Here is a 22,947-nt window from a genome sequence, read left to right as displayed (position 1 = left end):
TTAAACAGTAATAATAATAATGTCCAGTAATTGCCTATTATTAAAACATCTTCTAAGATATTTATTTAGACAACAGTGTTTGTTCATGTCACCATAATGTGATTCGATAAATGGCAGCACTAAATAATTGAAAAAATGCAAGGAAAAATGATAAAAATACTGTTTATTTTTGCCCTCAGAAATGTGTTTAATTATAGCTCTATATATATATATGTGTAAGTGAATCAGCCTTCGCTTCTGGTGCAGTAACTGATACCATTCATCAATATTTGAAAAATCCAAAAAGTACCATCTCAAATCTAGCAGTGGAGAAATTCTGCGTACTTTTCAAAGACCCCCCAGTCAGAGTTTAATTAACTCGGAGCCAGCAAATCAATAACCGAGCGCTGAATTCAGAAGCTTCACACAATCCAAGGGAACTGGATGAGATTCATATTGCTGACGTCCCATCTTTATCATGGAGTTATGGCTCTCTTAATTATTACATAACGCTGAGGACACTGGCGGACCGAGTTCTTCCACTCCTTTGATCAACATTATCAAAACACGGTGTCACTCCAGATTTATCTGCGGGGCTATTCTGGGATGCGTGTGTCGTACTGCAGACTTCACAGGCATTTGGCTCTCTGCAGCGGCCCCTATTGAACTGGACCTCACTGCACGTGATACCACGATGCATTTCAATGACGAGAGACGAGAGAGATCTAAATGCTAATGTCGTATCCTGTAGTCGAAGTATACTCGCTTTCTCTTGTAAAACCCTGCCTGTCTCTCCTGTCCGACCGTGTCTCCCACAGCTCTGACGGACGGGCCCGCAGGAATTAAGTTTAGATTGAGGCTGCAGGACTGACTGCTGGGGATTTGGGGCTTTACGTCTATTTAATTTTATATGGACTAGTGCGTGTGTGTGCACGTGTGCGTGTGTGTGAGTGAGTGTGTGTGTGTGTGTGTCTGTGTTTGAACGCCCTGAGTGCACCTGTGTCTGTCTGTAGGTTTGTGGAATACGTCATAACTGCTGCTTTTTCACTCAAATCCCGACAAGGGCCACCAGCACGCATCTCCGGTCCTCAGCTGTTGGTTTGGCCTCTCACAATGTCCCTGTCATGAGAGGCCGGATAAACAAATACAAACCTGTTTAGATAAGTGTGTGAAATTGTTAATTGTTGCGCTAAACAGTCAGTCAACACCAGCTTGATATTCCCGGATGCGGTGGCGGCTGGCCAATAGAGGGCCATGGGGCCTTGCCACAACTTGAAACACACAACAACAAAAAATTATATATATATATATTTGCGTTTTTGAAATATGGAATACACCCAGTAATATTTGTAAAATAGCATTACTACGCAAAATGTATGCTTTTCCTGCACGTCCTGTCGGCATGTCTCAGCTGCGCTGGAGCCAAATCGATTTGGCCTAAATGAGGCGGGTCTAAGAAGCAGTTTAGCACTATTACTGATTCAATATATAAATGAGTGATGTACAATTTAGCCAATCAGTGTCCTAAAATAGATTCTCTTCCAAGAAGACCCGACTCGGTAAAATCTCTCCTCCAAGACCTGTTTGAAAGAAGAACTTTGGCAGAGAAACTACAGATAAAACATCTGGGCCAGATCAACCGGACTTAATAAGACCGACTGGCTGAAAGGTTTCAAGTTTCAAGTTTCAAGTTTCAAGTTTTTTTTTGTCACATCCCCTTTTATACAAGTATAATCGGTTCGTGAAATTCTTATGTGCAAAACACCCGACAGCAGTAGCAGACTAAAAAAAGAATAAGAATGAGAATAAACTATACAATATCCACACACAAAAAAGAAGAAAGTATTAACAATATATATATAAAACAATGTAATAGAATATACATCATGACAATATATATATATAAAACAATGTAATAAAATATACACTTTTTGAGACTATATATATATATATATGTATATACATACAATATATATATAAACAATGTAATAAAATATACACCATGGCCATAGATATTCACAGAATATGTTCTAGTGTGTAGTGTTAATGAGGGTCTCAGTCCTTGTTCAGCAGCCTGATGGCCTGACTGAAGAAGCTGTCCCTCAGTCTGTTTGTCTGACACTTGATACTGAAGGGTGAACAGTTTGTGGCGGGGTGGTTATTGTCTTTCATCATCCGTTTGGCCACGCACCGCTTGGTGTATATGTCCAGGATGGAGCTCACCTCCAACGATGTACTGTGCCGACCGCACCACCCTCTGTAGTGCCCTACGCTCCAGGGCGGTGCAGTTCCTCAGACGAGGCGGTGATGCAACCTGTCAGAACACTCTCGATGGTACTGGTGTAGAATGATCTGAGGATGCGGGGGCCATGTTGAATTTCCTCAGTCGCCTAAGGAAATACAGGCGTTGTTGGGCCCTTTTCACCACGTGAGTGGTGTTCCATGTGAGGTCCTCGGAGATGTGCCCGAGGAACTTGAAGCTGCTGACCTCTCTACTGCAACTCCGTCTATGGAGATGGGGTGTGCTCTCCTCTCCGCTTCCTGTAGTCCACGATCAGCTCCTTGGTCTTCTTGACGTTGGGGACGAGGCTGTTCTCCTGGCACCACTGTACCAGTGATCCAACCTCCTCCCTGTAGGCTGTCTCGCTGTCGCCGGTGATCAGCCCCAACACTGTTGTGTCGTCAGCAAACTTGATGATGACGTTGGAGCTGTGCATGGCCGTGCAGTCGTGGGTGTACAGGAGTAGAGGAGGGCTCAACACGCATCCCTGAGGGGCTCCCGTGTTGAGGGTCAGCGGCTCTGAGGTGGTACCGCCCATCCTCACCACCTGGCGGCCCGACAGGAAGTCAGTATCCAGCTGCACATGGTAGAGTGCAGGCCTAGACCTCTGAGCTTGGTGTCGAAACAATAGTGTTGAGCTGAGCTGTAGTCCACAACCAGCATTCGCACACAACAGTTCCTCCTCCAGGTGGGAAAGGCGGTGTGAAGTGCCAGGTGGATCTGTTTTGACGATATGCAAATTGCCATGGGTCCAGCGTGGCAGGCAACATGGAACAAATGAAGTCCTTGACCAACCTCTCGAAGCATTTACTGACAATCGAGGTGAGTCTCCAGTCATTCAGGCAGGTTACCTTGGGGTGTTTGGGGACAGGCACAATGGTGGACATCTTGAAGCTCTCAGGAACAACAGCCTGGGACAGGGAGAGGTTGAAGATGTCTGCGAAGACTCCTGCCAACTGGTCTGCACATGCTCTGAGTGCGCCCGGGATGTGGTCGGGACCTGCCGCCTTCCGGATGTCCACCGGCTCTGCGCACGTCAGCCTCTGAGATGATCAGCAGGCTGGTCTCCGCTGCCTCGGGGCTGCCGTTCACGCCGAACCGAGCAAAGAATGTATTTAGCTCGCCTGGGAGGTTCTCTTCACCGCTGGTTCTCCCTCTGAAGTCCGTGATTGTCTGTAGCCTTCCACACACCTCTCACGTCATGGCTCTTGAGCTTCTCCTCCACCTTGTTCCTGAACTCCCGCTTGGCAGAGCCGATGGTCTGGGCTCTTTGTATTCCGCCATATTCCGGGTCAAAAAAGGCGGTGTGCAGCGTCAGTGCAGCCTTGAACATCGCCATTTATCCACGGTTTCTGGTTGGGATAAATCCGAACCGACTTGGTAGGAACAACGTCATCTATGCATTTCTTGTTGAACCCGGTGACTGAGGCGGCGTACTCACTGGCGTTGTTGTCCGACCCTGAACATATCCCAGTCCGCACGTTCAAAACAGTCCTGTAGCATAGACTCCGATTGGTCCGACCAGCGTTGCACTTCCTTCACAGCGATTGGTTGCTGCTGCCTCTGCCTGTAGGCGGGAGTAGTTGGATGGGCGGTGGTCCGGTGGGCGGAGGAGGGCTTTGTATCCATCCGGAAGGGAGTGTAGCAGTGAAATCCGCTCCCCTCGTGTTGCTTTTATGTGTTGGTAGAACTTGGAGAACTTTCGTTGAAGTCCCCGCCACAATGAAGCAGCCTCGGGTGTGCCGACTCCTGCTCGCTGATCGCCCGTAGAGTTCCTTCAGCGCTATGTCCGTGTTAGCTTGAGGAATGTACACAGCAGTTACGGTGACTGCTGTAAAGGTCCGGGGAACAGAACGACTTGCGAGTATGTACATGACTTTGGTTGCACCAAGATCTGTTTATCATGAGACATACCCCTCCACGATCTTTACCAGAGAGAGTCTTTGTTCTGTCGGAAAAATCCTGCGGCGGCGGTGGACGGAAAAATCCTGCCGCTCGATGGCTGAGTCGGTAACCTCCTCCGACATCCATGTCTCCGTAAGGCAAATGATGCAGTTGTCCTGGTGGAATTGAACACGACCTGTAGCTCGCATAGCTTATTGTCCAAAGACTGTACATTTGCCAGTAAAATGGTGGGTAGTGAGGTCGATTGGCTCGGCGTCTCTAAAATGGACGGAGATAGTTCCGCTACTGTTCCTGGCGGGACGTCCCGGTAAGTTGAAAAACTCTGGTCAATCTCCGTCGCGTCGTAAATGCGTTAACTGGCTGCTAACGTTTATAAGAAGAATAAATAACAAAAAACTACTACAAAATCCGGGAGCTCGCAACACAGCCGCCATCACGTACGGCGCCATATCGTACAAGGGAAGCAGCACAGGAAGCTTCTGTAGAGACCGGTACACCTCGAAGGTCTGGCTACCTGAATGCTATCCTGCTAACGATGTGTTTTGCTTTTTAAATCAACGTGGAAAATCCAGCATGGACAGATATGGGATTAAGGGACATGAAGCACACAGAAAACATGAGAGCACTAGGACACACATGGAGAACTCTGTCCATTCCCAAAAAAATATTCCACCAGCCGCCACTGCCCAGATGTGTGTTTGACTTTAAGAAACAGGGCTCGATTCTTTACCAGCTTCAGTGCCCTTATCTGGAGTCCTCACATGCTATCACAATTGGATCTTCGAGCGAGCGTGATGTCATAAATTCCTAATTAACACTCTTTCCAGACACCTTTATTGACTTTTGGGTTGCAAATCACCCCATGAATGACTGAAGAACGGCGGCACTGTCTGGTCAGCCTCATCCCGAAGGGTAATATTCAGAGCGTCATAAAAGGCCAAGATAGAACCATAAATATCACAGCAGATTGATCTCTGATATTAATTTAATAAGGGGGATGAGGCAGACGTCGGAAGGAATTGGGTGTTAAGCGCTGCATAGTCTTGGAACAAAAGTGAATGGGAACGTGTTCTCATCTCCATGTTTGATGAGTTGGTTCTTACCCTCCACTGCAGTAGATGGATCACAGGACATATGCCGTGGTCTCTGCAGGGTCTGTTTGCGTCCACAGCAACACACTCAAATGTTCAGAGGAGCGAAGGACCACTGGCAGCGACACATAGTATGGGAGGAAAGCCTTTGTAGTTTTAATCCGGTCCTTATGCCCAGGCCTTGATCATAGAGTCGCACTCGGATCGTGTGCTGCCGCACGTTTCTTCCTGTATCTCTGCAGCTCGGCCGTGGTGTCAGATTGACTGGTCAAACGTTCGCAGCACTAATTCCTTGTGTAATATGAGCAAAGGCGTACGAGCCATCGTAATTAAGTCGTAGACATTCTTTGTTGCACGCGTAAAGAGCAGCGGTCCTCCTTTCCGAACGCTGGAGTTACGGCACTGCACACACCGCCGGCTGTGTGCCTCCACGGTTACAATTTACGCTGTCACTTAAAACAAAACATCCATTTTCTTACAGTCTCTCTCCGATTGACATTTTAACAGAATGTTTTATTTTTGGGATGCTGTCATGTGTGAGGGGACCTTGCGAATGCGGCTGTGATAGTGATGATTCGGTTCCAGTCAGTTAATCTGAGATATTCATTGGCAGCATATCAGAGACTGGCATTTGAAAGGAAAACTGTGTTTTACCACATGAAAGACATCAATGAATCTCTTCATTAATTCCTCTTAAAATATTTGTTATTAATGTTAGATTTATCTGGGAGGCATCTTGGAAGGTTATTGAATGAAAATAACTTTTATATATTAAATGAAAAACACATTTGATTGCATTTTTCTTATACTGAAAACAACTCGGGCACCACAACACCACCTCAGGGAGGTCAATATCTTGCAGGCGTCTGTATCATATCGGCTGAATGTAAACACAAATTGTGCGTAACTTACTTGAGATCAGCTGCACCTTCACATTTCACACATTTCCACATTTCTCATCTTGTGTGCATATTTATCTCAGCTGTGCTGAAAGCAACCATGGTCTTTCATCGTGTGACATTTTAGGGAAAATGAGTTTCATGGATGAGCAGGGCTGCATTTCTTTGCTAAGTAAATCTATCAAGATAAGAATCGTAGTCTCATTAGTCGTGTAGTCTATAAAATGTCAAAAAATAATGACAACACAATTATTGTAACTCACAAGAGTCTTGCTAAGTGACAAAAACAAAAGCAAAAAATCATTTCAGTATGAATATAATCCGAGGAAAACAAACATCAAGGAATAAAATTTACCAAAACAAACCTCTGAAGTAATCACCAAAGTGTTCAAAAAGACACTCACGCACACACACACACACACACAGTCTCAACAACAGACCCTCTCATATATTCTGGTATGGTATCAAAACACATTCTCTCAAGCAAATTTAGCTTTCCCACAAACATCTCTGCTCTGTGGTTTTGTGCAGGCGTCACAAACAGATAAAGTGCAGCAGGAACACACTTCATCAACAGGAGACTTCAGCTCATAATACAAAGAAGTTTATAACATGAGTGGGTTTCATATTTTTCACATTTTCTATCTTCTCCTGTTGGACTGAACCTTCCTGTGGCTGTAACTGATGGTGGCTAGGTTGTGACTGGATTGTGAGATTTACAATGAAGTGTTTTCTTTCAAAGAATATGAGTTGTTGATATTCTGGTCGTTAAACTGCAGTAGATTTCCGTGAACTGGACTTTGATGGAGATGAAGAATTCCAGCTGTGGCCTCTGTGGCAAACTGATGTAATCGATCAATAAAACCAGTCTATTACTAAACTTTCTGTTGGTGCCAGACACCGCCCACATGATGGATGCTGTGTTTTTTGGAAATTGGTTGTTTATGAAAGGTGCACTCTGCCATCTGTACACATGAAGATTGGTACTGAGTTCTGAGCTGATGAACTGACGAGTACTCTTTGTATTTCCCAAAAAAAAATACCTTTCTTAAATCTGATGAAATAATCCTGATGATGTGACGTTATCAGGGTTGAATGAAATAATTCGAATTTATGAATGCAGTTATAATGATACATCTGGGTTTACATTGTAAGGTGCGGTTTGGGTTATGTTGGTGTTTACTGGTCAGGTAATGGTCTAATGAAAGCCTCTAATTGAGTTGCATCATGGTAAATGTAGGATCCACTAATGTCTGGGAACCCGAAAATAATTAACCTGTATGAAGGTTAAGTTTTTTTTAATCCATCTCTTGCTTGGCCCAAACTTTAGTGTGATACTGGAAGTCCAGTGCTGCTCACAGTCCAGTTTTGCATTGCCAAGCAGTAGCAGCTGAACTCTGAACAAATCAATAGGCCGTAGGAGTACAAAATAGTCTGAAGTTACTATGAATGAATGATTAAAATGAATGCATTTATAAATAAATATTAGTTTACTAGATTACATGCATCTCTTGCTCCCATTTTGACTAAATAATCGATAAAACATTTATGTTTCAGTTAGTGTTTGACAGCATAAAGAAATGACATTGGTATATTTTAGAGATACAATCGCGTAAAAAGAAAAGAAAACAATGTGAAGACTGGAGAGACGTATCCTTAGATTCATGGTGACACAGGAGTCATTCAGCTTCAGTTTTAATGAAGAATTTCTCTGAAACTGGTCTTATTATCTCACGAGTCAACACATTTCACTTCACCCCATACTGTTTGTATATATAGGAATATATTTGTAATCTAAACCACATGCAAGCTGTCCTTGCATAAAACTGCCCGCCTTACCGAATCCAACCATACCGTATTTCCTACATATATTAACTGTATCACTCGTCTTAACCTGTTCTTAAATGAGGACATTTGTCCTAACACCACTCATGAGTCATTCTTTGTCCATAGTGGTGCTGGAAATGCATTTGCTTCTCTCTGTGAAGCGTTGTCTGTTGGTTCCCTCTGAGCTCTAATCTCTTTACTCCCGTCTGCCTTCGCTCCATACATTTGTCGAAGGAGCTGCCAGCTGCACTCAGCATCATGGACAATGTTTGAACACTATCGCATCCCCTTCACACTCTCCATCTCAGCCCGCTCTCTGCTCTGGCCCGCTCTGCTGCGCTCCACGTATTCTCCCTCTTCCCTCCGTGCCTCGACTCTTCCGTGTCCTCCCACGGTTTCTCCCGAGTCTCTCTCGCTTTACCCCCTCACCTGTGACGCGGAGGCGCAGCTTCCCGTTGCTCCGAGTCGATGGATGGATCGCCGTGCGGAGCTGGGAGCCGACTCGGATGTGTCCGTGGGGCTGCGAGTGGAATCAGTAGCATGCACAGAGCCCCACTGAGCTGTGATAGAAGAGTGTAACTCAGAGACAGGAGCACTGACGTAGATCGTATTGAATTTGGAGTTAAGGGCCTGAAATTCAAGGAATGGAAATGTTCTAGATTCAGATAGTCTTTGCCGGTTTTCATATTTATTCAAAAAATGGCTGATGGTAATCCTTGTCCCTTGCAATGCATGTCTTTTATGCTATATTCTCATCGTGGGACGTCTACTTCTGGCAGCGTTCATAACCGATTTGCCTTGGAAATTTGGAGTTACTACCTTCTGCAGATAATACATTTGGCTCCAGAACTGAAAACCTGTGGTTAAATACACTCAAGGCTTTGTGGAGGCTTAAGAGAAAAGTATGTGTTAATATGCTCGTCTTCAATGTCTGAGATTCTGCACATTCATTAATCTTTCAGTGAATGAAAGTTCTTCAGAGACACATAGAAAACTCAACAACAACAACACGCTGGGTAAAAAAACAGACGCATCTTTTCTTAGTTTCTGAAAATGTGAAAATGTTCTCCTGTCATCACCAACTACGTCTGTGATGGATACGTATGGAACTATTTATTTGTTGATGACATGATTAGACATCAATTGAAGTGATCATTTTCTCTCTCCATTTGGTTCTCATCAATAGAAAAGTTGGACATTTTGGCTTTCATGTGGAGATTATTTAATATCACGTTCATATCGGTATGCCAGACATAAAGTAGCAGCTCGTTCTTTAGCTTAGTTTAGCATGAAGACTTGAAACATGGCGAAACAGCCAGCTTGGCTCTGTCTAAAGCAAAAACTTAAATCCACTTACTCGTGACTCTAAAGTTGCTTGTTACACCTCATTTGTAAATCCAAAGAGTAAAAACTAAAAGCTGACTTGCAGGAGTGATTGTTCTGGAACATTTCTTGACTGGAGCCTGGATTATTAATTTTGTTATCGTGGGAGAGAGTTTCCTCCATTGACCCCAGTGCGTTGTGCAAATCCCGGAGGAGCAGAATGAGAATAAGTGATGCACCTTAAAGGTCAGTCCACCTTCGGGGATAACCTCCTGCGCTTCAGTCAGCAGCCAGTGGTGAGCAAGAAACAGGAACTTGACTTGGATCTTGAGAAAATGTTCAGTTTCCAACAGTTTCCACACATTACATGGATAGGCTGCAGTCTTGTTTTGAAATAAACTGTGAACGTAGGGTTTACTTAAGCAATAAAACTACCTGGTAGGCTTGGGAAAGGCTTGTCGTTTGAGTTCCTGTGTTAGGCAACTGGCGTAAGAAAAGCTTAAATTAAGTAAAGTTATGACTAAAACTGAGGTAAAATATGTCAACTTTGATTGACTTGGTTTCACATGGGTGAAAAAAGTTCAATCCAAACTGTTTAGTTTTTTTTTTTCTACAAATAAACTAGGTTTTGGGGCAACGACTGCAATAGATTATTAGACTTCCACCCTAGACACATGAATGGTGTCTGGGGTGGAAGTCATGTGTGTTTATTTGCCACATCCATCTTTCCTCCCACCCACCCTGTTGTCTTGTATTGTATTACACACAGATATTAGTAATCTACTACTTAAAGTCTCTATATCTTCCGCCAGAAACTAAAAACACATCTTTCCTGACTACACCTTGAATAAAAACAGATTAGCACTTGAGTGGCACTTACTGATGGTATTACTGATGGTATTACTCATGGTATTACTTATGGTATTACTTATGGTGCTTTTGTAGTTTGGCTTTCTTGAAGAAATATTACTTTCTTGATTCTTGTTGTTCTGAGATTCTACTCATGCTTGAATGCACTTAATGTAAATCACTTTGGATTAAAGCGTCACCTAAATGTAATGTATCAACTCTTCATTTAGATTGATAATGCACGACCCACTATTTAATATGCAACAGTTTGAATATTTCCTCATTTTAAACTATCATACTTTAAATATACCTGGTGAATTACAACCCTAAATATATCCTTAAACCTGATCCTCCATATGTGCATTACAACCACACTACATGAGCCTCCTCAAGGCTGTTTTTTACTCTACAATGGTGAAAGACAAGAGGTTGGATTAGCTTGTCTATGTCGATTGGGTATTACTGGATTTACCTTTAAGACGTTCAGTGGAAACTCTCTCTCCATCTGTCGGGAGGTGGAGCCATCACCAACACTCAGCTGGTAGAAGACTATTACCAAAGCAGAACAATGTGCAGTGTAGTGGAAGACCTGATTTAGCTGGGCACTCCTGGAGAAAAAGGTTGATTCTTTGAGTCAATAAGGGCATTCATATTGTTATTCCAATTGTTTTCTCCCCTGAGGTTAAAACTAAGCTCCGGCGAGGTCACACAGATAGACGCCACTGGAAATACAGCAATAATGATCCAGTTTTATTGAAATTTGACCCCCATGGGTCCTTTGCCAGTTGGCCTTTGTTCTCTAATGATATGCACATGTAGACACTTGGGGCGCTCGGTACATTTAGAGTCAAAGCTCTGTGGGATTGTGTCTGCTGGTGGTGTGAATATGTTCAGTCTTACATCTTGGCTTTGGCCCAGAGTGTTCAGCACCTCAATGTGATAAATCACCACCTGTCAGAGTTAACGACGGGTTATTTACGGTAACATTAATCAATAAAATTACAGATTACAAATTGCAACAGGGTATTAAATTACAGCAGACTGACAGTGGGAACACACACCACAGATAACCCCTGCTAATCCACAATTACCGTGACATTTTAATGTCTTGATTTATTTTTTTAAGCTCATCTCTGGCCTCTCAATTCTCTTGAAAGCAAACATGAAATTGCTGAACATGTAGAGTCAAAGCAAACGCAGCGATGGGAGCGTAGAGGAGGAGCCCTGGTCTGGCTGCAGCTGCTGCATTGGCTGTCTGCTCAGCGGGGAGGGGATGAGGGAGAGAGAGAGAGGGAGAGAGAGAGCTGGGGGAGGAGGGCAGTGCTCTTGTTGGGAGATAGGGAATGCCCGTTAGTCGCGTCTGCCAATAATAGCACATCAGCCGGAGCGCTGCCGTCGGGAGAGCAGAGCGCAGGCAGTGCGGAGGACAGAGCGGCTGAGCACAGAGCGGCACACTAGAGGAGACAGGCACACTCGGAGAGAGGCAGAGCAAAGGAGGAGAGACCGCATCACAAGGAGGAGGAGGACAGAGAAGGAGCAGAGCATGTGAAGAGAGGACGAGAGAAAAGTTACCCGGTCAGCAAGATAACGTGGAAGTGGAGCAGCTGAGACTCGCCTCTCTCTTTCCCACTGGAGCAGCCCGGCAGCGAGAAGCAGCAGAGGAGGAGAGTGATATCACAAGAGGGCACAGAGGGAGTGCTGTAACTTCTTCACAGGAAAGACAGTCCGGTCTTAAAGTCTCTTTTTGCACAGCCACTTCATGACTATCGCAGCAGGACAGCAGCAGGAGACACTTGTGCCTGTGTGCAGTTCTACTCACTTCTCGGCTGAAGACCTTCTCACCCAACTGTGTGCTCTGAGGTGGATGTAGTTGGGCTTCTGGGAGTCTTTTTTTAAAATCTTTTTGCCGCTTCAGGGTGCGAAGCAGTGGAGACTTCGGAGGGTGATTTGTTTCCGTCCTGTGATCCCTGAGACTATGGTCGACTGTGCGTCAGGGAGCCCTTCATCAGCAGCTGCAGCCCTAGAGCATGGAGAAGTCCAGCAGTGAAGAGTCAGCCATTCACCGTAGTCCCTCCATAGACAGCCGCGAATCCGATTTTGCCCAAGCCTCCTCGTCTGGCCGTCCGTTTGGCGGCCGCGGCTTCACTGCCGGCGCGTTCTACGGCTCCACGGGGCCGCGCAAAGACGCACCGCAGGGCCAGGCTGGAGTGGCAGCTGACGCCAGTGCAGGAGACAAGACCAACAACAAGTACAGCTCACCCAAAGGCAGCAAATACGTGGTCTTTTACCTGGATCTATCCTTTGTGTTCCTTTTAGAATTCAAGAAGTGCAACATGGCAAGGGGCTGCCTCTGCTGCTTGAAGTATATGATGTTCATCTTCAATCTCATCTTCTGGGTAAGTGGCTCATCTTTTTGTCAATGATTTTCTCATCACACTTCACATGAGTCTGGTGGATGTTCATGGCACAAATGTGCGGGCTCAAAAAGATGATGCGGTAGATCTGGAGATCTGGGTTCAGTCTCCAAGCGCTGATCGTTATTCATGTGAGTGTGTGTGTGATCATTTCTTTTCAAATGTTAATCGGGAAACATGACGGTTGTCACTGCGATCATGGGTTTGTATGACGTCGGGCTGCCAATGCCTGTTTCCCCCTGTGCATGTTGCTATTCCTGGATATGACAAAGTCAGTGGCATTGCAGCAGGTCTTCTTTTGCATGAGTGTGTGTGTGTGTGTGTGTAGGGGGGGGGGGGGGTCATGGTGGGTTCATAAGGGTCGCTCATTCAGAGGGTTATATGATTTATGGTGAACCCCGGAGATGAAACGCAGCTTTAGGCATGCAAGTGAAAAAGTATCTGCCTCCACAGTTCAGTTGCATTCAAGGGCAGCACACCATGCACTGGGTGGGGGGGGGGGGGTAGAGTTGACTTGATCAGATCGTTTGGGGTGATTCTGGAGATGATCTGATATTTGTGCTTCATTTTATTTTTCTCTCTCTTCAATAAATGTCTTTACTCGAGGGTGAAGCTGACATTAATATTCAAGAGCATTCTAAAGTTGATGCACCGGGACATTTGGCTCCATCGGTGTGGTTTAAATTAATCAATATGTGTTGTTATATATAGCGAATTGTGATAGTGATCTGTGTGCCAAATTTTCTATTAAAAAATCCATTGGACCCACAGAGACCTGGCCAATGTGTGGCAGGCTCCGCTGTGTAACCATGCATGGGCATCTGTAGTAGAAGTGGGCATCCCATGAATGTTTACAGAATGGATTAGAGGGCTTATGGGTTACGAGGCCAAGTCTTTTGTGTGGATGCAGAAAAGCGTAAAAACAGCCCAACACTGGGGACTCCCAACCCCAGCCCGCCATGTCACTGGGCTGTGAGCTCTGCTAACTGGGGCACAGTGGAGGCAACAGAGTGGGCATTAGCTTGAGCCCAGCTGTGATCAGGCCAGCATTGAAAACACACACACGTACACATGCACCACACAAACTGGGATTCATCCCTTTGCAGTGGCCAGGCTCGGTGGCCCGGAGCCGTGGACGTCTCTGATGCCCCATACTGGTATCATTAACCAGTGTACAGAGGTAAAGGCCGGAGCCATTGGCAGAGGCAAGGGGCTCAGGGGCTCTTCAGCGGCCCCTCCTGATTCGATGTTAGTTTAAGGCAATGACAGGGTCAGAACAGATGAGCTGATGTTGGATTCGTTAATGCAGACATTGACTTACCTTGATGGGAGTGGACACCTGCCTTGAACTCATTCAGTACATCTACAGTGCAAGTAAGTGCTCCGCATTGATATTTAAATGGGGATGGGCAATTTAAGCGATTTCCGAAACCGATTGCCAGCCACATCATTGATCGATACTCACTTAATAATGTTTTCCATTACCGGAAACTTCATTTAATAAACAGATGATACGCAGGTGAACAGTAGAGGACATGTGCTCACAAGTTGAAGCAAAGTCACTGTGAGCCATACCTGTTCCACTACTTCTGTCAAATAAAAGATGTAATGTGCTTTGTTCACAGGTTCTCATCATGGCACATGACACATTAATATATATCCAACCGATGGATTCCGACTGCTCATCAATATTCTGTCTTTGAACGACAAGTGAAATATGACAGATAACGGCCCTATTACAGCTACATTAAAAGAGTGACACCGTCAGCTACCTGTGTTTCAGTTCTGGCCTGCTTGGCTTTATTTAATGGCTCAGAAGCAACCTCAGTGCTCTGTTATAGGTCAACCTTATGCGGAGGTCATGAGGTCATTATGATCCGCGATCTTCTTAAGGGGCAGTCACAGGGGATCTGAAGGCGTCCGAGATTCTTTCCAGGCCGCCACTAACCCCTCCACGAATAACCACCTGCTACACGTCGCTAATGGGGAGGTGGAAACGAGGCTTTTGGATTTCAAGGCTTGTGGTTCCCGATTCATGTGGAGCCTCGCTTGTTGGCCTCCATGGATATACCTTAACCACCTCCACACGTTAAGGGAGCTTCTGCACCCTTAACAAGTGCAGAAGCTCTCGCTGCAGTGATTATCTCTGTAATCATGTCTTTGTGTGTGTGTGTGTGTGTGTGTTTGTGTGTGTGTGTGTGTTTTGGGGGGGAGAGGACATAGTGGCTCTGGACTTTAGCGCAGCACTCTCCCTGCTGTGAAATAATTGAATTTTTACTCTGGTAATGTTCACTTAAAACACCCACCATGCATTTCCTCGTCCGTTCCCGCAGATTGATACTCTTGTTTTCCTCCCACCAGTAGATCATTTTAATGACAGTTCAATCAGTGTCCCATGGGAAAAGAGTGCGGAGATGAGGGGATTGGGGGGGGGGTTAGGATGCAGCATGTGGCAGGTGGATCCGTCCATCAGCATGCGACAGGACGAGCCTCGTCAGCAGCTGGCCGGCTGACTGGCTTTCTGGATTCGGGGGCCGCAGTGCGCCCGGTTGAAGGTTAGCAGAGCTGGGAATAAAGGGGTCGCTCGTCAGCGAGGGGTCGCGACCGGGTGCCCTGGGCACTCTGAGACATAAGGAGGGAGGGCAATCGGCATGTTGTATCTTGACACCCCTGGGACTGCACTGCTCTACCTCTGACACTCCAGGAATCACAAGGTGACTGCAGCTGGTGTTGGGGGGGGGGGGGGGGGGGGCGATGCCCCGCTGTAACCCGACACCAGGTACAGCGGGGGAGCTCTCCTTCCTGACATGCTCGAGTACACTCGCCACACACACGCAAAGACACAGCCTCTACGCCCACCGCCCCGGACACCACCCGCTCCACGGGGCTTACGGTGGTAACCTGAAGCACGAGGTACACAGGGCCAGGCATTCCAGGCATCTCCATCGATGCGCTCATCCTCAGGCCTCCCAGCAGTTGTTCATGACCATCTGGCTCCTCTTTCTTATAAGGGATTAGAGGAGTCTGAGCTGCAGGGGGAGTCTCGGGCAGATTAGAGCAGTATTGGGTGGTGCTGTTAGGATTGAGAGCACGACTCCTTCGGACAGCTCGACGCCGAAGCCAACAATCAACAAAGCAAATGGCCTTTGTGCTGTCGCAATGTGCGGTGTAGTCGGGAGGGGGGCCTTTTGTGCTCTCACACGCTCACAGTGACCAGTCCGATAAGGTGATTCATGTTAAGAGCCATTGGTGGCAGCCATATTAATGTCGGCGGTCTTGCTGAGGGCAGGTTCTTCAGCCCTTTACTCTGCGGTATGTGCTCTGAGCACGCAGCCTCCCCTGTTAATCTCTTCTCCGTTCAAGATTCAATTTGCTGTCCGCTATTGCAGGTATTTGTCTTGTCCAGTGCGACTGAGCACTTTTGAAAAGTTAATGTAAGAAAAAGGCCCCGAAAAACACTCTACAGGGATTTGTTCTACCAAATCACAAGCAATATCACACACAAGCACATTGTCCTTTGCGCTGTAGATAAATGGGCCCAGTCGAGGTTTGCCGTCATCAAAAAGCTAAAGCCTCATTTCATATCCATATTTAAAAGAAAAGTGTCAGCTCAGCAGTTTTGGCCTACAAGTAAATGAGGGGTGGTAGTATCGAAGCATCTCCTTTGTTAGAGCAGAGAAAACCTAATGTATTTAGCATTAATGAATTCATGTGCTTACGTTGGGGATTGATGTGGGATTTATAAACCATTTGGTCCTAGGCAACAGAAGATTAGTTTCCACATCGATTTAATCACTGTGTTTGACATTCAAGGTTTCACATGTACCTGCACTGTGACGCTACAAAGAGGAGAGCCATTGGCGGGCTCGGGGTGGCTTGTAAGAACGTCTGCGTCTGATTGAATGAAATTCCTGAATGCATTTCATAAAAGCTGTCCCCCCACATTCCCCCCGGGAGTTGCGAAGCAATTTGCCTGTTTTTACTTCTCCACGTCAGCACATAAAAGAAGTGAAGTCATCTTTTTCTGCCTCAAGAAAGCGTGTATTGTAAGACACTTGTATTATTGTTTTGTATTTATCTGCTCCTTTTTTTCACGAGAGGCACATCTGAACTCCATCAGTCACTGGCAGGTGAAACAAGGAGGGGAAATAGATGAGGGTTGAGTGGGCTCTGCCGGATAATGAAACAAGCTGTATACGCTATGCTGTCACATGCATTTCATTTCGTCAAATCCACCGTGAAACTCTGGCTGTTGAATTCGATTTGAGTTTGAAATGGGAGAATAAAGCGGCAACCTCAGCCAGTCTGCCAACCTTAATTTGACGCCTCCAGCTATAATAGGGTAGAGTCGGCGGATTTAATCAACGGTCAATACAAGCAGTCACAGATTAGATGTCTTCAGAATCATCCGTATCAAGCACTTATTCTATATAGTTGCCTTTCTTTTGTCTCCGGCATTTGCATCGAAAACATCACAATATGTAAATGAGTCTTAACCAGTTGACGTCTTGACATGAGCGTTCCCTACTGGCTGACGTGCCCGGTAAATATCTCCGTAGGCCTCCCTTTGTCCGGCAGATCATCCGGTGAGATCTCTCTAATTTACACGTCTCCACGGATGCTTCGATTTCCCAGCCGTGTTGTGCGGCGGCCCTGAGCTCATTAGCTCATGTTGCAAATCAACTGGGATGCGGCGCCCCTCTGCTTCACTCTAAGGGGTTGAGGTAATAGAGCATGAGAGTTGGCGGTGTGCAGTCGTAGGCAGGTGGTGCTTTTGCAAAGGAATTAGGTCTCCCGGCCCATCGGCCCATCAGCCCGTCGCTCCTTGAACGAGGTGGGCTTCAGACTTGATGAGTTTGTTTTGTTAAGGGGTTATCATGACACACCTGAGAAGCCGAACACGGCAACAAGTTAATAATTTACAAAAGGCGGAGATTAAATAAACCATCGTCGCAGAACAAGCACACAGTACAGCTCATTACAGTTACTACTAGCCATATCCCTTTGGGGGTTTTTGATATCATATTTTACGTTTGCTTTTCAGTTAGCATTAAGCAACAGGGGTGCAGTTTTCGTCCAGTTGCTACTGTGTCAGCAATGTGGCCCTGACTTGTACTGGCAGGTGAACAAGCTGAGAACAGATGAAATAACAGTAGCTGTGATATGGGATTAACAGCACATGGGAATTACAACATATAGGAATTACAGCACATAAGTACAGCACATAGGAAATCTCTGTGTTTGGTACACCTCTCCATCACCTGAAAGTCAACTTCACAGTGGCCACATTTGTTGTGGCCATGGTGTTAATTGCATATCGAAGATATATATTGTCAATAATGACTATGAATTAGATCTTTTCTTTGCCCACGCACATGAAACACATATATTTTATTTTTCTAAATATAGGCCAGAGCCGTTCGGAGCAGAGAGAATGTAAAAATGATCATTAGTTCTGCATACATAAGCAGGATATTTTGTAATGATTTTGTGCTAAATTGTGCACCTCATGCAATAGAGAAGGCAGCATCAGTGTTGTGGGGTCAATAATGTGTTTATAATGTAGAACTAAAAAGGAGAAATATCAATGCAATTTGGGTTATTGATTAAAACAAGATTGTATCTCTTCTTTTTAGTAATTTCTTGAATACTAGTGCAGTGGAGCTGTGGCAAAATAACGCAATATGCACAAACCAACCGTAACCGCTATGTTCATCTTTTTTTCTTTTTTCTTTTTTTATGTTGTTGTTGTTGTTGTTTTCAATGGGAGAGTTGCATATTTACACCGTGCTACAAACGGCAGCAGCGTGACGAGGCAAGAATTGAACAACTTTGGGTAAAGCGGCGAGCTCGTCACTGCACTTTCTACCCAGCTGTGTAACAACGTAAACTACAAGTCCTCAACAATGGAGGAGACGTATTCTGTATCGTAGCAACCGGGCGCAACCGCAGCTCGATGCTCTTCTGTGTTATTAAAAAACGAAGCAATGGGCGAAAAGTAAAGCTTATTCATAAAGTACTAAAATCAGGATACATTAAGTCATTTGCAGAAGAAAGAAAAGGCAATAATACTGCACATCTGGCTCTTGAGACACTCATTACCGGACCTGAAGAAGAGGTCAGTCGTGGCGTTAGCATGCATCCAGCAGCTAAAGTGAGCTACAGTCAATAAGTGAGGAGCCCTGAGCCCTGAATCCCCCCCCCCCCCCTGGTGGGTCAAAGTGTCTTCATACTGAAACAAATGTCTCCTTAAGAAACCCAGCAAGACGCCCGCTAAGTGTGAAGTCGATCGAAAGAGAGGTTTCTCGTGATCTGTGAAGAAAAGACTTAAACACACACAGATTCCTTGCTTTGACGTTAAATATTTGACAACGGCTCAAACAAGGCATCCACTGTGAGGATGTCGAGGCTGATATCGACAAGAAAAAACAAGTTTATCTGTGCAGCCTCACAGCGGAGGGCAACTTGACATTTAACAATATAATTCAAGTGATTGATATTATGAAGTAAACCATTGTACAAAAAATCCAGTAGTCTGGCGAAATCCATGTTTGATTCGAATGAGTGCGATTGTTGTCGCTCTACATCTTTTCATCTTTTCATCTCACGTCACGCAGTCACACTCTGCGGTGCCTGTGGACTTAGGGACTCAGTGTCGCTGCGAGCCACTGAAACCGACACCCTGCGCTCTGTGATTGGGTCTGCTGAAGCTTTTGAAGCGTCGCTGCAGTCTCTGTCTGTGACAAATATCTCCCAACGTACGCCGCCTTCATGCAGCTCTTTTTTTCTTTTCTCCATCCAGTTTTATTTCAAACCTTTTGATTCAATATCACTGCAGCAAAACATGTTGTGGCGCTTTCCACACGTCGCGGATGACAAATGTTTCAGTGCTGCTCTTGTCCCGGTGCTGCAGGTGCGTATGCCAACTACTATGTCTTCCTCACCTTCTTTGTTCACCCCCAGGAAGACCAATCAATGCTAATCTGCACATAAGCAGTGAATAGATGTACGACTCAGCATTTTTCTCTGACACCTAAAGGCAAATTATAGTGAAATCAATGTTTCCCAGTCATGCTACTCCGACTGTGAGAATATCATTTTCTTCGTCTTCTGAGAGTTCAGAAATTCCATCTAGATTACCATGCTCATCTTTAATTAACACTGTATGGGATTGTATACGTGAACTAACTGCACATGAAAAAGAAAACCATATATATTGTCATATTAAATATAGTTATATACATATATGACATGTATTCTCTGTCGTTAACTCATCCTTAGTTATTAAGGATGGGTGGGCTGCTGTGAAGCGCCCGGGGAGCAACTGGGGGTTCAGTGCCTTGCTCATGGACACTTCAACATGCAGCGGGGATCGAACAGGGTACCTTGTGATTGCGCTCCCCACTGAGCTACAGCCGACCCATCCATAACCAGAAGCTGCATTAATACTGTGTTATAAATAGTGGTTTTAGCGATGCACAGCATTTCATTCGTGAAAAAGCTCTTTACCTGGAAATACTAGACGACTTCTAAAGCTGCAGTTAAGTCCATCAGAACCGCGTCCTGGCTCACTAAGATCTCCAGAGGTTATCAGCTCTAGGCTGAGGATGCATCAATGACTGACTTTAAGAGCTATTTCCCCGAGGCCACTAGCTCAATTGATTCATTTCTTTTCCCACCGTAAACCCACTCAAACAACCCACAGAGCATCCTCGAGAGCTTGATTCCCCTTATCTGTCTCCTTGGCCCCTTATTCAACCATATTTAGAGACCCAGGACACACACCGCACCACAATACATCGGAAATATGAGCAGCAGATTGACTCAGAATTTGTGTATTTCACAAGCGTCACCCTGAATTTGGGTCAGGCGCTCAGGCATTCACTGCATGAATGAAAATGAGCCCCGGACACATCTCCAGCAGGGCTTCAGCCCGCAATTAGGCATAGTTGTTAACCATGACAAACGAGAGACAGATTTTATGTCTTTACCATTAAAGCACATATTGATTTATTTTGCCGATCCGCCGCAGATTACTGCTGCGTTACAACCTAGCCATAAAAAGCGACATATTATTGCTTTCTAGATTAAAAAAACCATCATAACATATACGCCGACTAGCCTGTGAATGCCTGACATGTTTTTAGATGTTCTTACTGCACATGCTCTGTACAATATGCTGCACATGTCAAACCATCAGGCAATGCATTAGACGGTGTGTCAACAATTGAAACAAAGGCCTATCTTGTTTTCACAGCGAAGCCCAGATCTTCATCAGAGCAGGTTGTTGCAGTGCTCTCGTTATGTCTGATCCAATTTGAGGTTGACTCTCATTTGATGTGCATGAGCTGTGCGCACAACACCCCTCTGATGTTCCCCCTGCAGAGGGGAAGGCAGTAGTCAAGATCCTGCTCTGCTCCAAGAGCGAGATAAGTGTCAAACTGGGGAAACCTCATCAGGATTATTGCCGTTCCTCCTGCATGCAGATTCCTCCTCCTCCTCCTCCTTATCACAGCTCTAAACTGTCCTCCTGACTTCCACTAAAGAGAATGGTTCTGCTTGTTAATGTCGAACCAATTTTGCCAGAATTCCAGATTGTATATTTTCCAGACATTTTCTTCTTGTTTCTGTTCCGTTTCAGTAGAAATACAACAATGCAATTGTAGGTTTTAAGCCGTCTGGTCGCCCGCAGCCTGCAAAGTCTGATATACAACAGGAAGCATGGAAAGGCTCTTCCTGCGACACAGCGGGATATCGCGCATCTTGTTTTTCAGAGAGGACATGACAGTCATATTGCATATGCTCACCGAGAATCATGAATTCAGGTTAAGAGTGTTCACACCTTTGTTATCAATTCCGTCTGTCGCAAAGTATTTAAATGAAACAATAATAGACAAGAAAATTTCATCTTTTTGCCTTAAGCAAATATATGTCAAACACATTAAAGTGTCAGCCGCTGTTTTTTTCACCATGATTTAAGTTGACCTCACATCTTTCGTTTAACATGGCAACATAAAATAAAAATAATAATTTTCTATAAGCTGTATATTATCTACACAATTACTTCCCCCGCATTTCATGTCATTCTGATATATCTGGTACAGTGAGACATTGATGTGGAGACCTCCCTCAGTGGCCATTTGGTGTTTGCTTCCCCGTCAGAAGTCATTATTTCTGCACAGATGTCTCTTATTAAGCCACCCATGCTTCAGTAATGGGTAATTTGGGATAGCGGAGGCATACAAAAGAGTGAACGCTGGTGGTGGGCGGAACTAGGTTAGGGAAAGGAGTATAATTTGATAGGTCGATGATGGGGTCATCACCACCGCCATCTGTGACTGATCTCATTCATACGTATTGAGTCGGTGGATAATGATTAGAAATAGACTTTATTTTTGTCTGTGTATGCTCTCATCAGTGCAGTGGTGAACAATCACTGAGCGGCATGTTTCGGGTCAGCCCATTAATGCCCCCTTCCTTTCATGCCACACACATTTTCCACTATTTTAGGATAATATCAGATCTCCATATGACAGTGTTTGCTGTTTGCACAGTTTCTTTCTTGAGCAGATGGGGTCGCCCAGATTTTTCTCCCCAGTCCCCTTCAGAGAGGACAGACTGGCAGACCCACAACGCTGTCCTTTCCCTGGGTTGTAAGAAGCGAAGCGTGAAGGCCGGGAGGTGCGGGGAAAGGGCCTCCTCCCGAGAGCGAGAGAGGTGAACGACGTCGCTCCCGGAGCCCAGGCTCTCTCTGCCTCTCGCACGCTCCCTGGCATCCACGTCATGTGGTTGTTGTTTTCCTCCCAGGGACAGACTTGTAAGTCAATTTGATCTATTTCAGGAGAGAAAACATAGAAATCTAATCCAGTTCACACGGTGAGAACAGTGAGAGCTTCTCGCCGACCAACACACTAAAAGATATTTGGATTCACGGTTTGTGTTTTCCTGACTTTGTCCTTCAGATTTGGGGATGTGATTGTGATGAATTGCACTATTAGCCCATCATTTGCTGTTAACCATTAATGATGTGTCTTCATCAGGTAAACGCTCACACTTGATTAAAAAGCAACACCACTGTAAAACTTTAATGAGCACCGTTCCTGTTGCAACATCCCTGTGTGGGTCGGATCAGATGCATTGTGTGGAAGTTGTGACCACAGCTGCATAAAAGATCAGTCCTCACAACAAGGCCCTTGTGTTGTAACAATACAACGTTCTTCCCTGACTCATGGATTTTAAGAAGCTCCCCTCATGCTTGTATTGTCGACCATTACTGACTCTGTCTCTCCAGGCTAATGCCACGCTCTGTCTCCTCCCACTTTGAATATCCTTTATGTGCATTGTGTCCATTACTCCGTGCCCTGAAACTGAATGTAACG

General features: G+C 45.3%; 1 protein-coding gene across 3 annotated transcripts in view; it reads left to right on the top strand.

Annotated features, from left to right (window-relative positions):
* The window catches only part of tspan9a (tetraspanin 9a), a 162,451-nt gene that overhangs the window by 79,195 nt on the left and 60,309 nt on the right, over positions 1–22,947 (top strand). For 2 of the 3 annotated variants that reach the window (XM_056416996.1, XM_056416995.1), the window contains one exon: positions 12,471–12,550. In XM_056416996.1, coding sequence (XP_056272971.1) covers positions 12,488–12,550 — 63 coding nt within the window. In that variant the 5' untranslated portion in view covers positions 12,471–12,487. Of the gene's footprint in view, positions 1–11,554; positions 12,551–22,947 lie in introns of those variants that run through there. The other variant, XM_056416994.1, reaches the window with a different exon arrangement.

The sequence above is a fragment of the Pseudoliparis swirei genome, chromosome 6 (genome assembly GCF_029220125.1).
Source record: "Pseudoliparis swirei isolate HS2019 ecotype Mariana Trench chromosome 6, NWPU_hadal_v1, whole genome shotgun sequence".
Classification (NCBI taxonomy): domain Eukaryota; kingdom Metazoa; phylum Chordata; class Actinopteri; order Perciformes; family Liparidae; genus Pseudoliparis; species Pseudoliparis swirei.
The sequence above is the reverse complement of the archived record's forward strand: the minus strand, read 5'-3'. Positions and strand labels throughout refer to the sequence as shown.